The sequence below is a fragment of the Sesamum indicum genome, linkage group LG2 (genome assembly GCF_026168435.1).
Source record: "Sesamum indicum cultivar Baizhima isolate 11 linkage group LG2, ASM2616843v1, whole genome shotgun sequence".
Classification (NCBI taxonomy): Eukaryota; Viridiplantae; Streptophyta; class Magnoliopsida; order Lamiales; family Pedaliaceae; genus Sesamum; species Sesamum indicum.
The window spans coordinates 3,331,785-3,348,908 of NC_142658.1; the positions used below are offsets into that span (position 1 = coordinate 3,331,785).

The following is a 17,124-nucleotide window of genomic DNA, read 5'->3' on the forward strand; positions in this document are numbered from 1 at the left end:
GGTTTATATATGAGTTGGTATTGTGATGAATTATGAAATAAATGTTGTTATTAAATAATTGTGAAGAGAGTTGAGATGAAAGTAGTAATTAATAAATGTTGGATGAATTGAAGACACATGCAAATGTGTAATGAATGTGTGGGGTAATGATTCAATTCAACATGCTTAGGGATTTGAGTCCCAATCATTGCTCTCTAAACTCACCATCCTCCATGCCCCCCCCCCCACCCACCAATATATATATATATATATATATTATGTATATGATTTTTAAAATAATAATAATAATTTCATTTTAATATACCCAAAATACAAGAAAAAATGCTTAATTTTCCAATTAAAAAAATGGGGGTGGGGGTGGGGGAGTGATTTGCAAAGTAGATATAGAAGGAGTCAAAATTTATAATAATAGCTCTGCACTTCATATCATTCTATCCATTATTACTTCTAAGCGTAACTACAAAGCAATTTTCAATATTATTATTATTCTTTTATTTTCTTTAAATTATTGCTTCCTTTTTCGAAATAATAATGAAATTAAAAAAATATTCCCCATTCTCATAATTATCAAGAATTTATCCCCCAAAAGTTAAAAAGTAAAATAATCTCATGGGATTTTTTTCATTCGCAAAATCGAAAATAAAACATATGTAAAAATCAAATAAATACCTATTTATCTAATAAAACTTATATAAATCATAAAATTTTAATTTTAACTGCTAGACTTAAAAAATCTTTTTAATAGTATGCAATTTATTACGTATTTGACTTTCCCATTCCAAAAGGGTATGGACTAAATGCTGCTTTCCAAATACTAATGGGCTTCATAGTTACATCAATGGCCCAGTTAGATACACAAAATCCAGCCCAGCCCATAAATATCAACACAATTTCCATTGTGGGCCTGTCATTTGAAAGAGTACATTGGGCTGCTTGAAATTGTGTACTCATCTTCTAATACTCTTTATTTTGACTTGATACACTTAAAAAACATATGAATAATTATATATATTTATTTAATTAAATAAAAAATAAAAATAAATACTTCAGAAAATCAATAAAATAAATTAATATTTAATTATGTCAAAAATAAATATATTTAAAGCCATTATGATCTTGAAAGAAACACATGAAACAAATGTCTGGCTATATGCACTCATCAAAACCAGTCATGCCAAGAAAAGAAGAAAGAAACACACAACTTTAAAGTAAAAAAAGAAAGCGTGTTAACAACAATTATTTACAGTATGTAGCTACAAAAGATGACAGGACTTGTGGATATATCTTGGCTAGCAACAAAGATAACATCAAAAACACCTTCACATCTTTTGGATGCTGAATAAATATGGGAATCACTGACCCACACACACCTCTGCTTACCTCTCACTCATGCTCATGGATGCTGCATGCTCAACTTTTTCATTAATGCCAACCTTACAAAACTAAGCATCCCAAGTTCCATTTGCTACCACTAACACAGCAAACAGTTGTATTGATGTTCAGCTTCAACTTGATGCATTTTCAACATCTTGTCTTTTAGAATCAACTTTAACGTCCAGCTGAGATGGTGATGATGATGTGCGACTGTGAGATCTCCCTTTTTCCTCTGCTTGAGAAGCTAAGTATTCAAGTGCCATAACGATATCACTGATAAGGGGGCGGAAGCTTGCTTGTTCTTGAAGACACATTGCAGTAATTGCAATAGCATGGTGCAGACTCCGGACTGAGAAGCGCCCTTCAAGTAGAGGGTCCACCATCTGGACAAATTTCCTCCGGTCCTTTAGAAAAGGGCGAGACTGCAAGGAAAATAAAATTCTCAGTGGTTTGAAAAGAAACATTAGATTATAATTGTATGGAGAAGAAGTACGCTGGAACAATATGAGAATTATTCTCAACACATATTTTGTGCGGAAAAAACTTGATCGTCCGCTTTTCCAATGATACCGTAAAAGCTACTTAGATGGCTACCACATTTCAGAAATACGTCCAGAGAAATTTTCTCCAAAGCTCGTGTTTCTTTAGCAAATTCTCTCAAAATTTGTATTCTATACATTTCTTACTTACCATAAACCTAAAAACCACCTCTGGCTCCCTAAACCTTAAAAAGACATGTTTCGTCGATAGCCATAATAATGTTTCTAATCCTAAAAACAATTCATCCAAAAACATAGATTAAATCATTTCTCATTTCGCTGAAACTTAATTTTTCCCATTTTTCTGTCAAAATCAATTTTGAGGTAAGAGCATCCAATTGCAGTCAGATATCCATATCTATTGCACCAAAACCTTTGATAAAGATAAGGGTAGTTCCAGTAGATATGAAATAAATCTGAAGATCTTATTAGTCCCAAACAGATATGTCATGTGCTAATCGGAAACTAGAAGTTAAGTGGACATACTCACCCATGCAACAAGGTTCTGCTCTCCTGGCATCCTAGTGCAGTCAATGGCCTTACGTCCAGTAATCAGCTCCAACATAACCACACCAAAGCTATATATGTCAGACTTTAGAGTCAACTTACCGCTCATGGCATATTCTGGGGCACAATAACCATATGTTCCCATCACTCGCGTTGAAACATGAGTGTTGTCGCCAACGGGTCCCAGTTTGGCAAGTCCGAAATCAGACAGCTTCACATTGAAGTCATTGTCCAACAATATGTTTGAAGATTTCAGATCACGATAAATGACGGGTGGATTTGCTTTGCAGTGAAGATATTCAAGGCCACGAGCAGCACCAACTGCAATCTTCAGTCTTGTGCTCCAGCTCAGGGGCTTCTGACCAGGTTCTACATCTGACAATAGAGATAAATTCTCATATCATTCAGCGTCACGTATGTGAGACTAGGGATATGCATGTTTCTGGAAGAGAAAGATTAAGGGCTAACTAGATAACAATCCGCGAGTATTGTTCTTAGCTCAAAAATTTTGTCTTACACCGCCAGTCCTTTCTCCCTTTATTCTGGGTGCCCACACTAACATTATAAAGATAGTTTGCGAATATCTGCTATACAGATGAAAATATAGCAATCAAATCAGTGGCGGACTAGGGATTTCATGGTAGTTTATCCTTCAAACAGATTTGACGTTCAATATAGGAAAAAGCACATGAACATCCTAGCTAGAGGCTTCAGGATTGTCATTATATACTTAAAAAAGTGTTGGAACACCTGTTCACATAGATCAAGAATGCTTCACCACTTCACAAACAAAAACAAGAATTAAAAGAAGAAGCAGAAAATGAAGAGCTTCAGGTAATGAGTTAACTGATCTTTTCCTTTCTTTTATGTCTCACTATCATCTTCAACAATTGATCGTGAAATCGAGAAAGTGACTGAAATAAAGAAAAGAAAATTGTGGAGAACCAGTACATAAATCAATTAAGTGGTCAAATTTCAAGCAAAAAAAATTCTAATAGTAGACTACCAAATAGATGGTTCTCCAGGCTGCCCATCGGCATAAACTCATAAACCAGGAGCCTCTGGTCTCCATCAGTACAATAACCGATCAAGTTCACAAGGTTGGGATGATGCAGCAGACTTAGCATCAGAACCTCCACTATGAATTCTTGATTCCCTTGAAGCCCTTCAAGATTAAGTTGCTTCACAGCAACAACCTGATAACGAAAGAAAAGTGGTGACTGCCAAATGACGCTTTAATTGCATTGAATTTAAGGTTAACAACAATTTCATTCCGATAAATTCACGGAACTAATCTATTGTAACCTACCGTTGTTTCCAATTAAAAAGTGGCAGATTTTCTTCATTCCAAAACCACATACTTAGAGACTCCTACATTTTAAAAGAACATGAAAAAACAGAGAGCTCACCAAGCCAGATTCTAGGCGGCCTTTGAAAACACTTCCGAACCCACCTTCACCAATCAAATTAGCATCCCTAAAATTCTGTGTCGCCATTGCAAGTTCTTTGAATGTGAAGCTGCGAGCCACATTGCCCTTCTGGGAGTTGCTTTCCCTGCCCTTTGCTCTCACATTCTTCCCACTCGCTATAGAATGAAAAAACAAAACCAAAAAGGACAAAATGGATTGATATCTTGCATAACTACCAAGTCCAAACACTTCAAAGTTCAAACGTTGACATCTGTAAACTTACCACTAGCATTGGCATTTGCCTTTCTCTTCCCGCCGACTACATACCAAAGCAGTGATCCAAACCAAAAACGAGAATAAAGCATGACAAGTTAAAATAAAACACATTTACAAAAACAAATTATCCGCAGATTTAAATGGAAGTAAGCATGAACAACAGTGAGAGAAGAAGAAGGAACCTGAAGAATTAATGGATCTTGGGGCCATATCTTCATCATAATCCCTCACATCCTTCCTCCGAGGATTCATGCAAGAAAAGCAACCCATCTCTTTTCTACAAACCTCCCCACCCCCACCCCCTCCTCTTTCTTTCAAATTCTGTTCCCCCCACAAGTATGATCCTTCACACAAAAGCAGAATTTACAGACACAAAAGCCCAAATTAAATTTCACTCAGATATCCCAAATCCAAACCCATTATCATTCAACAATATCACCAGGCCAACACCAAAATCAAGAAAATAACTAAAGGTTTAAAAAAAAAAAAAAATACTAGGAAAGAGTACAATTACATACTCCCCCTCTTTCCAAGATGCAAGAAAACCCAAATCCCAGAAAACAAAACATAATGCACTCGAACTTCCAAACCACACTTTCACACAGATCTAAGTAAAACCAAGAATTACCACAAAACCCAAAAGCAAAAGACAACCCCAGAATTTATATTCTCCCCACACACGCAGACACACACCCAAAAAAGAATGAAATAGTTGCCCAAACAAAACGTAAAACGGCTATCTATGGAGAAAAAAAAAACAAGAAAACAACTCTAAACAAAGCACATTGAAATTATCAATTAAAAAAAAAAAAAAACAAAGCAAGCCCAGAATCAAGCAACGAAAGTTATAGTTGTTGGTTTTTCCTTTGCTCTTCCTATATTCAGCTGAGCAATTCTCGTTCGGCTTACAACCCTCCTTTAGCGCCACCTTTAACGGTAAATCCTTCCCCTTTTCTTCGTCATTCCCACCTTCTCTCTAGAAATTGAAATCTTTTGGTTCCCAATGAGGTGTTAGTGTGTGTAGTGTGTGGGCCTTTTGGGGAAAGCAAAGCAATAAAAGCACTCAGATGATTGTTGAAGGTCACTCTCATTCACAGCTAGCATTTAAACGTTTGGGTAAGGAGGCACCTCAAAGTACCCAAATGCCCTCCCTTTATACTGCTATTTACTATTCACATGCCACTGTCCTCCTTAGGCTTTGTTTGGCTTTCATTCTCTATTTTTTTAAAAAAATATATATATATTTGCCACATCTTTATAAAACACATAATAATACAATTCGACCGTTTTACTTACCTTACGCTGATATAAAATAATCAATCAAATATATAAAACAATGCTCAAAGAAAAGACAAAATATAAATACATCCAAACAATGCCTTAATAACCTTTTTTGCCTTAATCTTGATCAAAAAGTTGTCTTTTTTTTTTTAAATTAATTTTTGGGGGGACTTTTTGACAGTGAGTGAGACAAAAAAGGGGGTGTAGATTTGGATTGGTTGGAAAAGGGCATTCACATGGGGGGGAATTTCTTTTTTGGGGTCAATCTATCATTAGATTAGATTTGGGGGGTCATTCTTTTAATTTTTTTATTTGGTGGGGTGGGCCCTTCTCTCACCATAAATGGGGGGAAATTAAATATATTTTAATTATTATATATATTTAGCCATCATGCTACGTCACTCCTGCATTCATATAATAAATAATTTTTTATATTTTAAAATATATTAAATATTAAAATATATATATATATATAAGTCGACATATAATATTTACGAAAATTAACTTGAAGGTATTATCGACACAATAAAAAAATCGACAATTGTATCATAAATTATTGTTTATAAATAAAAAGTGATTTTCTTATTATAGTAATATATATAATTATACATAAACATATATATAGTTTGGTATCTCTAAAGATTGTAACTTTAATTATTATGCTTATTGGGGGAATAGATTTACATATGGGGAAATGATATGATATATATAATAGTGGGACTTTAAGGATCTATATGTAAATAATTTAATGTTTTACTTTAGTATATAGTATAAAAAGATGCATTTTATGTATTAATTTATTTCCATAACGTTGCTATGTTATAATTTATTGTATACATTAAATGTTGTAGTAAGAAAATAATAATAAATTCAACAAGAAACACAATAATAATAGACATATATATATATATATATATTCACATTTATGAATAAATGGAAACAAGAAAATCGCAAATAACAATGAAAACAAACGAGCCCTTGATTTCTTTTACATAATCCCCTTTACGATGCAATAATCAATTAAAAAAAAATTCGGGTACTCTGAAAAGCTCCCCTACCTCTAGGTGGTTTTTATTTTTAAAAAAAACAAAAAATTCTTTATTAAACTTATTTTACGCTCTTGTATCATCTAAAGATGATATCAAAATATCCCTTCTATTTTTAAAATCTTTAAGAACCCGTAATTTTGAAATTTCAATCAAAAAAGACAATGAAAATATATTTAAGATATAAACTTAAAAATTTTGCAACGACACTATTTAATTAGTTTTTCATATAGAATAAAGTATGGCGTCAAAATTGATATATATATATATATATATCTGCAAGAGGGGATTTAACCCTTTTGTAATTTTATTTTAAATCAATACGAATAATTAATGGTGAGAATAGGGAGGTGTGAACGATCAAGTTTTGATCGATAAATTATTAAATTGATAAAAATACTCGTAAATATTTTTATTTATTCACACTGTAATCAATTTCTTAATAATTTTATATTCCTGCGTAATCGGTATCGATTTATTTTATTAATTCTAACTCATTATCTATTTTATTCTTAATTTTTTTATTTAATTAAATAAAAATTCAAATTATGCATACACGTGGAAATAATTAGTGTGTATTATGAACTCACCAGATTTGGTGAGATGAGCACATGTGGAAGCTAAAGTTGCGGATGACCAGACCCTTCACATTTCTTCCTTACAAAAAAATCAAATCAAATCAAAGAATTTTGTGAAACCCTAAATTGAATTATTGGTTTTCACAATTAGGGTTGATGTGAAAATGGCAGGCATTAGTGTTATTTCTTGAATTTTCTTGGAAAATATTTAAAAAAATAATTTGAAAAAAAAAAAAAGAAAATGGACTTTCATTTTTATTAGGTCAACCCATTTATTATTATTATTATTTTTTCTAAAAAATAATAAGTAGTGGACAAAAATAGATGGATAGAGTTCACAAATTTCCAAGATGATTTATTGTTTGTATGGGGTCCAATAACAGGTCTTGTTTGGCTGTAAACACTTTACAAGATTATGATCATACATACATACATACATATATATATACATATTTTAATTATAACAATTTCACTCTATTTATAGTAACTTTTTAAAATTAACCCTTTAAATAATTAACTACTACTTTTATTACATGTAAAGTGGTGTGCCGGTGTTTGGATGAGTTTATAAGTTATTTAATGTTAGGAAAAATTATATTTTGTGTTTTATATAACAGAGGATGTTGCACTTTTGATCTCAAAATTACGTACTTAGCATATTGGGCTTTATAGGATAAAAAGTTGGAGCACTTTTAGTCATATATAATAAAAAATTGTAGCATTTATGATCGCAAATGCTGTAATTTTTTAGTCTACGAGACCAAATGTATTAAGCTAGTAAACTGTGGGATCAAAAGTACAATACCGTTTATTGTGTGGGACGAAAAGTGCAAATTTTTATTAATGTTATACTTGAATTGATGTAAAGTTTTAGTTTTTTTTTTTCAAATGATCCCATATTAAAAGAAATTGAAATTCATTAATGTTTAATAGTTCGGGCTTAAAGTTTAAGAATTTAAATTTTTTTTTGAATTTTAAATTACCCAAATAAATTCAAAAGATTTGTTATTAGGAATTCAAAATTCACGACTTCAAATCCATCAGTTCAAATGCAGCGTAAAATACTTTATATGACATTTAAAATTTATTGATAAAACTTTACGGGGTATTTTATAAATATTTAAGAAATGCACTTATAAAATTCAAAAATAAAATATGCGGAGCTAATTATAAGTCCCTCTAAGAAAAATAAGGACAGAGTCCTTCAATTTTGATCATATCAATCACAGAATTGCTATTACTAAAATTTTTAAATCAGTAATCTTCTTTTATTTAAACACTTGATAAACTTATACATCTTATAAAATATTTTTAAAATTATTTATTAAAATTTTTAAATAAATTTAACCAAACACCATCTTGACAACAATATTAATTTGAACATATAAATATGAGTAAATTACAATATTAATTTGTTAAATAATTTTATTAAAATTTTTCTACTAAAGTTGTTGAAAATGAGTGTATATGATGATGGATGGTTGATTAAGATGGGGGGTTTTGGCATGATTTGATGATAAAAACATAGGAAAGGTCACTATCATGACCAAAAATATTTGGGCTACCATCCAATCATTGAGTGCCATGTTTGGCATATCCAACAGCCCATTTGCAATTGCATGTCAACAAATATGGAGGTTCTTTGCCTTATTCATAAGGGGCACAAACATGGCTCTATCATAAATACCCTAATTAGGGTTTTTATTTTAGGGGAATTATTGTTGTATGATGATATCCAAGTTTAGGGCATACAAACAAGTCATCTTTTTTGCATTGTAACAACTTGGTAATTACATAATTAGTGGATTTCGTGATTCGAATGCGAATGATCTGTTCTCGATCGAACTGATGAATTAGGTCGCACCAACTTCAACAAAATTGATTCGTTCTGTATATATAAGCACTTTTCAAGATGAGAAACACAGACAAACAGCTGTAAACGATTGAACTTATGTATAAAATGCAGTTGATAAAAAAATTCTTTTATAAAAGTGAAAGTATTCAAGAAACATATGCACGAAAAGACGAAGTTCTACTCGTGCAGACCTTTGCTTTTATTGAACTTAACTACAATTTTTTTTATAGTAAAATTTTAATTTATAATTATTATATTTATATTTAATTTAGCCCATGCACCTCTTTTTTTTTTTTTGGCATTTCTATACTACGCCATCTCGAGCATTTTCATAAAAAAAAAAAAAGAAAAGAATTGGTTGAAATTTAATAATAAATTCAAATATATCATTAAAATAACATAAGGGTGTCGATGCAATAATCTCCCTCATTCAAAGGACAATAATTTTTTAAAAAAAATTCTATATTTGAGCAAAAAGCTGAAATTTTTTCTTGTTCATTAAAAGTTGCAATTTGATCCAATGCAATTGCCATATTAACAAATGTGGTACTCAACTTTTTTATTATTATTATTTGGGCCCATTTTTAAAGTCCAGCCCATGAGTAGTAGTACACAATTCAGCCCACAAAAGCTCTAAAGGATTTCTTACAAAAGGCCCAGAGATGGATTGGAGCCCAAAAGTTTTGCGAATTACCCGAATTGCCCTTACCATGTATTCTAATTAAGTTACATTTCAAGAACAAAGCTCATGTTTTACCGTACAATACTAACGTAGGAGCCGTGCTATGCACATATATATATATATATATATATATTTAATTTTTTTTATAATATATGGTCTTATAAATGAATTTTTTATACAAAATAATTATTTTTTAATGGGTAAAATTTAATAAATAGATCAATTTTTACATATATCTAGCCCTATATAAAAATAAAAATAAAGAATTCATATTCCTTATAAACTATATTAAAGCACACACTACAAAAAAAATTAAAGATTAATCGGAAAAAAATCAAGTCACAATTTTAATATTATCACTAATTATATATATTTCGTGACAAACATGTTTAGATTATCGCAGTAATGAATTTCATGATTTTAATAATTATTAATATTTTATAAAAAATTATTATTAATAAGAGTTGGTGATAAAAAAATATATACAAAGAGTTATCATTAAATACAATTAGTGATACATAAATAATTATTTTGTCACTATAAACGTGTCACGAATTGTATATATTTAGTGACAATTTTATATATGATGGTGACGAGATATACATTTTTGAAAATTTTGTCACTTATATATATTCTTACTGACAACTTTAAAATTGACATTTGATATATATTTTCTTGCAGTGATACTCAAAGTATGTGCTAAAATTTTAAAATATAAAATTATAAATATTTATCTAAGTTTTATTATGAAATTATTACCTTTTTTTAACTCCCTAATGTACTATTTGTGAGTTTATAAGAAGTGAAAGGAAGAAGTTGTAAAAATAATATGGGCGAGAAATAAAAAATAAAAAAATAGGATATAAAAGAATAAAACTTTTAGATAAGAAATGAGAGAAAAGGGAAGATAAAAATTAAATAAAGGTAAAAAAATACAATGAGCTCTTCTCGAAATATTATAAATACCTCCTGATGTTTGATAAAATTATATAATCTTTGGATAAAGGTCTGAAATTGTTAGTACTTTCCCCTTGTTTTTATTTTTATTTTTTTTTGGTAAAAAAATAAAATTAATTATAAAAAATCAGACGAGGTGGATGAAAAATTTTAAAAGAAAAACATCCAAACAGTCCATAAAATAATACATAATACACAAAAGGTATTTTGATTAGTTTGCAGTAAAAAAATGAACTAAAACCTATGGGAACTAACGGATTGAATAAATTGTTAGACGGTCGCTAAAGTAAGAAAATATTTATAATTTTTCAAGTAATGATGTGATTTATAATTGTATCAAATCTCAAGAAAGCTCGTTACAATTTATCTATACTAATTTGGTATTATTTTTTCTGACAAGGTTAATTACATATTGTAGTAAAAACAAACATCTCGATTGACATGCCACCATAGATCATTAGCAGGGATCAATAGAAGAAATATTATTTTTTATAATAACTGACTATGGTTAAAAGTAAAAATAAATAAATATATATATATATATATATATATAACAAAATACTAATTAACATAGTTACACAACGACTATTAGCCTTTGTTTTTGCAAGAATAGTAAAAAAATGAGCCACAATTAAAAATTATAGCAATTGTTCTGGTTATAATTAAAATCATGACAGTTGTTAAATGATCATGTCCATTTTTCGTATGGATTTTATTTGACAGTGATAAATAATATTGATTTATTATAATATTTAATAATAAGATAAGCAGATCCCTATTTTGGGCTATTTCCTTATTGAGAGTTTGGAAGGAATGAAAGGATAAAAATGAAGCGATATTTTGTAACTTGAAATGCAAATAAAGTGGGGATTGGTGATGTTAAGGTGAAGTAAAGTGTGGGGGGGCGGGGCGGGGCTTTAGGCTTTAGGCTTTAGGCTTTAGGGTTTGGGTATAAAGTGTAAAGCCATGCCTCACGCTGCAGTCTGCACTGCTCTTCTTCCCCATGCACTTCATCTATTCTATTTCTCACTCTCCCATTCCCATATATATATATACCCTTCCACTTTATCCTTTTTTCTCTCAACCTTTCTTTTCTTTTTAATTTCTTTTTCTCTCTGAAAGTAAATTTAGTTAATAATAAGGATAGTTACACAATCGTTTTTTGAATTTTGGTATAATTATACGTAAATTTTCTGTAATTTAACACCCCCGAAATTTGATTTTGTTTAACAAATAAGTCCTCTTGAGTTAAAATTCACCGAATTTGCTGACATTAACTAAAAGATCGAAAATAAATCTATATTTATCCCCAATTGACTTATTACTGACTTGTTACTGGTCAAATAATTTTCTTTATGACCAAATTACCCTCATATGTTTTCATGCATTAATGTATGTGAAGAGGTATATCTTCATCGTTATAAATGTAGTTTAGTTAAAAGAAAAATTATATGACCTGTAATAAGTCAATCGATGGTAAATATTAATTTTTATCCAAATTTTTTTGTTAATATCAACAAATTCAGTGAATTTTAAACCAACGGAGAGACTAATTTGTTAGACAAAAGCAAACCTCATATGTACTAGATGTAGTTTCCCAAAGCACAAGAGATTTACATGTAATTACACCAAATAATAATGAAGTAATGATAATTATCTTGGAAACCTCACAGTATAGCTAGTACTAAGTGTGTCAATTAATTAATAATGATGATTAGGCCTAATTAAATCATGTCTTGACCACTTGAGCACAACACCACCCTTCCACATTCTTCATTGGGATTTACATTATATATTGTACACTCCTACACAAACACTCATCTTGTATATCATTCAAGATGATCTGTTAGCCATAAAATTCAACAATAAGCAGTAACATGATAAGTAGAATGAAGTATGTATAGTTGAGAAGTGTGGCATGCATAAATCCAGTACTACCTACCTACCTACCTCTTATATACATATAAATTTCATTTGAAAGTCAAAATCCTACCAAAATTAAGGTAAACAAAATCAAGAATTCCTTTCTTTCCTCACCACTCCAAATCCCTCTACTTAATTAATTAATGAACAAAAAGGAGAATCATGTGAAAAGAATGTCTAAAAAATATATCCTCTTTGCATCACCCCATCTTGAGATGCATGTGATGTGCATATTCTTTTCCTCTATCCCTAATTTACATCAACCTTTCCCTTTATTTCCTCCACCATAACCAAAGCAACCCCCAATTCAACAAATTAAACAATCAATTATGGTACATACGTATATCCACACAATTAATCAATCTCCTCATCTTTGCCAAGTCATTCGGATCCCATGATCCAACTTAATCCCAAACCATTTCAACACCAAATCCCTCAACTTGTTATCACGTACCTCGCAGAACATCCGAGGCCACCCTTGAGGCTCCACCGCCTCAAACCCTAATCCGGGCGTCCGATCATTTGAATTAGGGTTCAACTTTTTGGTCCAGTCCAAGACGTAGGCCGACACCCGCCTCCTAAACTTGGCCTTGAACTCGGGCCATGCTTGATACTTGTAGTGATTCACCACCATAACCTTGGTGCTCAACTTCCTAGTCCTGTACCCTGCCCTCAACTTAAAATGGTGTATCACATTAAGCAAAGAACCATCAATAGCATCTAATAGGACTATCGACTTGTGCCGGTTCTCATACCTCCGCCGGCAATTGTACCCTTGTGTCACTCCTGTGACTGGATGAACCCTTTGATCCGACGGCCCAAATTCATAACAACTAATGCTAATTTGACCTGAGCTGCTGGATGATGAGTTTGGTGAAATTAGATGAGGGTGTAACAATGATTTTGAGGGTTCCGAGAGATTTTTCCAACAAGGGGAGTACACAAATTCATCCACGTCCAAGTACATCATCCATGTACAAACATCTTTAGCGTAGAGTGCACTGTGTGAGAATCCAGCTTCTTGAGTTTTAGGCCATCTCCAAGAATACGTGTTGATATCAAAATCCTCTTTTACGAGTTCGTCCACAACTCTTCCAAGATCATCATCACTCCCATTATCATACAGTAGGAATTTTTCAACCCCAATTCTGGAATGGTACAAAACCCATTCCCGCAAAAACTTGCTCACATCATACACCATGGTGCTGGCGCACAGTAGAGATTTCCTGTTCTTCGACTCTAACTTGCGCGGGGGTGTGTAGTACGCCACGGATGGGACCACTCGGTTTTCGCCAACGATCTCCAAGGAGATCTTCATTGGGTTTGGGTTGGTTTCCCCTCCGACTGAAGAAACAGCCGTTGGCTCAGGGCGTTTGCAGCGAAACACTTCTTGCATGGAGGTCGTGACGGTGGTCTTAACGCCGTTTGCTACGTCATCTCCAAACACGCACCGGAATTCGCTCGGCTCCCGGTTAGTTCCCTGCCGAATGTTCACGCCTTTCACGAATAGAACGACGTCGTCCTCCGTCGTGAGAGAGTCGTACACCAGATAAGACCACCGGAGGAGCGGTGGCGCAGTCGGTTGTCGCTCCGGAGGATTGTCAGGAGACTTCAACAGCACCGGTTGCCTGAAGGGAAGCCTCCGGCGCCGAGCTCTAACTGGCAGAAGGCAACTAAACGTTGCGCGATCAGGAAACTGCAACATTCCGGAGAATCTCGCCGGGGATGTCTCATTAGTCTCAAACAAACAGAGGTAACCATCGAGATTCGACGGAGGGGTTTCCGGCGAAACAATCACAAGCACTTCCCAGTCAGGGAGAAGAATCCCAGTGGTGGAGATTGGCGGCGGCGGCAGAGGCGGCAACGACGATGGGGAGGGAGCGGGGAGAGGTGCAGTGTCATGAGGGGAATAAGCTGCTGCTGCTCGCGTGAGGTTTTCCTGAATGGCATAGTTGGCGGCGGAGTTGACGGTGGCGGTAGAGGTAATTGTGGGGGAGGGCCAGGAGGAGAAGACGGAGAAGGCGTGGCGGAGGAAATGGTGGTAGAGGGCGGCGCAGAAGAAGAGAGAAGCGATGACGTATGGGGAAAACGTACGGACTTTTCGGGCCATGAGTAAGAGAGAGAGAGAGAGAGAGAGAGAGAGAGAGAGAGGGGGGGGGGGGGGGGGGAATTAGGAGATAGACGAAGAGTTGGGCTCCTTTTATATATGACTCGATCACAATATATATATATATATATATATTTGAACTTAATTAAAATTTATATTTTTATTATTAAGTGAAAGAAAAAATAGAATTTTTAATTCTGGTTTCACTTTTAGTTTCATTTATTTTTAATCTCGTAATTTATAAAAATTAACACTTTTGAATTTTTCTTCTAATTTAATGGTGTAGGTCACGTGGGTTTTAAATATTTTTGATTGGAGAAAAAATTAATTTTTCTTTCAAAAGTAATATATTTAATTTCCTTTATTTACTTATAAAAGACATGATTCTATCTCTCTTCTCAATTTCATTCCCCTTTTAGTTTTCTCTCTCGTAATAATTTTTTATTTATCTAATTGATATAATTTTTAAAGTAAAAATTAAATTATGCAAGTCTATTTTGTATCTACTAATCATAATTAAAGTTAATTAATTATGGAATGAATGTTGAGTTGTTGAAGAAAGAATAATCAAAGTCCTATTAATTATGATGCTGATTAGTGCTTAATGTAGAATTAATTAATTAGATTAATCGGAGGAATTCTACTTCAAATTTCAAATTTATGTGTATATATATATATAGGCATATGCTTACATAAATATTTTAATAAACTCAATTAAGAATCATAATTATCCTTTTAATTAACCATTAATTTTATTTTTAAATTTCATTTAAAATATTTTCAGATGATGAGGTGTGTTTTTTCGTAAAATTCAGTAAAATAACACATAAACTAATACATGAAAAATATCGATCCCTGATTTTCTTTAGAGTAAATTACAGCTACCTATCAAGGTTTTGGCATAATATATTACGAGTATTTTTTTGTTATTTAAAAAATTATAAATACCCCTTCAAATAAAATACATATATATGCAGTCCCTAGATTGTATTGTGAAAATGACTTTTTTACCGTTATTGGTATTTTTTTTTAAAAAAAAGAAAAATAGAATATTTGAGAAAATATACATCGTAAAAACTGAGGATTATTAAAAATAAATAATCTCTAAAGCGTATTCATCAACAATAATATATTTCAAAAAATTCTATATAAAAACGATGTTTTTGTTAGTTCATCATAAAAATTTGAACGAGAATCTAACATAGATAAATAAAATGGACTCGTTGTTAGATAGACCATAAAATGAGGAAATATTTATAATTTTTAAAACAACGAAAAAAAAAGATTAAAATATTGCAGTAATAATAACAGCAACATGACCAACTTTTGTTTGGTAATGAATGAAAGGGACAACAACACCTACTCTTTATTTAAGAAATTTGTCTGCAACTGCGCCCAAGAGAAGCCTCATTCATCATAGGTCATAATTAAAATATATAAAATTTGAAAGGACTAAATTGAAATTTGTTATAATGTTTGGGGGTCAATTGTATTAATAAGAAAATTAGTTAATCGTAATGGTAATTATTAAAAAAGATTAAATTTAAAAATATAGTGAAAAAAAGAGGGGTGGGTAGCATCATGCCACCCACCGCGTCACCCCCTTTACATATTTTGATTCACACACTTACTTTATACAAACACACAAAATTCATACACACGCATTTCACACAATTGAGAGTGTGGGTGAATAGGTATGGGAATTTAATTTTAATTTATATAATTATATTATTTAATTAATCTATTTATTAAATGTTGTTTATATTGATCGATGTATTATTTAACCGAAATATTTTACAAGTTTTGCTATTTAAATTAGTGTCAAATTAAATATCACATTTGAGATAAAAATGATATAATTGATTAATTAAGTTATTAGATTTAAATATTACTATAGTTAATTTACGCAATTTCATCGAGGCTATTAACCAAATATGTAATTCTATGTATTGGGGTTTAATTAAATTATATAGTAGCAAGAAATTGATAGAAATTTATAGAAATGTTCCGAAAACTATATTTGAGAAATATTATGTTATTAAAGAAGAAAAATTAGGTTTTTAATGATACTCTAATTTAGGAATGTTATTAAAAGCGATAGTTATAAATATATGAGGGGTTTGATTAAATAAATTCTTAAGAGTTAGTTGACAAATTAAATATATACTTGAGAAGTTTAGAAAATTTAGTTATTTTTTAGGAAAACGGAACGGAGATTTAATATAAATAAAATATTAAAAGACTGGCGAAAAGGTAAGAATATTATTGAATATCTTATTTGGTCATTTACGATATTTTTTATATATTGAATATAAGTATAATACTTTATATGTGTGTGTGTAGTATTATATCTATTATATATATTTGTTTCTTATATTTGATCGTGAACTTGGATTATATTTGTGTATGTGGATTTTGTATATTAGTTGTTTATATATTTAGTCGTGGACTATTTGTTGGATTACCTCAATATCGGTGAAATTGTTACTATGTGTTATATGTGATTGTAATGTATGGACGTGAGAGGTATGATTATGTGATTGTATAATTGATTGTTGCATGAAATCGAATTGGGAAGTTATTACTGAGA

General features: G+C 31.5%; 2 protein-coding genes across 2 annotated transcripts; both read right to left on the reverse strand.

Annotated features, from left to right (window-relative positions):
- Positions 1-1,202: 1,202 nt before the first annotated feature.
- ASG5 (Protein kinase superfamily protein) lies at positions 1,203-5,162 on the reverse strand. Its single transcript, XM_011102180.3, has 6 exons — positions 4,288-5,162; positions 4,113-4,148; positions 3,830-4,005; positions 3,427-3,616; positions 2,404-2,795; positions 1,203-1,796 (listed from the first exon to the last, which is right to left on the reverse strand). Exons 1-6 carry the CDS (start codon positions 4,373-4,375, stop codon positions 1,506-1,508), a joined length of 1,173 nt encoding a protein of 390 aa, XP_011100482.1. The 5' UTR covers positions 4,376-5,162; the 3' UTR covers positions 1,203-1,505.
- Positions 5,163-12,385: 7,223 nt separating this feature from the next.
- Positions 12,386-14,568, reverse strand: LOC105178652 (glycosyltransferase family 92 protein RCOM_0530710-like). Its single transcript, XM_011102166.3, has one exon. It carries the CDS (start codon positions 14,535-14,537, stop codon positions 12,795-12,797), a length of 1,743 nt encoding a protein of 580 aa, XP_011100468.1. The 5' UTR covers positions 14,538-14,568; the 3' UTR covers positions 12,386-12,794.
- Between the last annotated feature and the right edge of the window lie 2,556 nt (positions 14,569-17,124).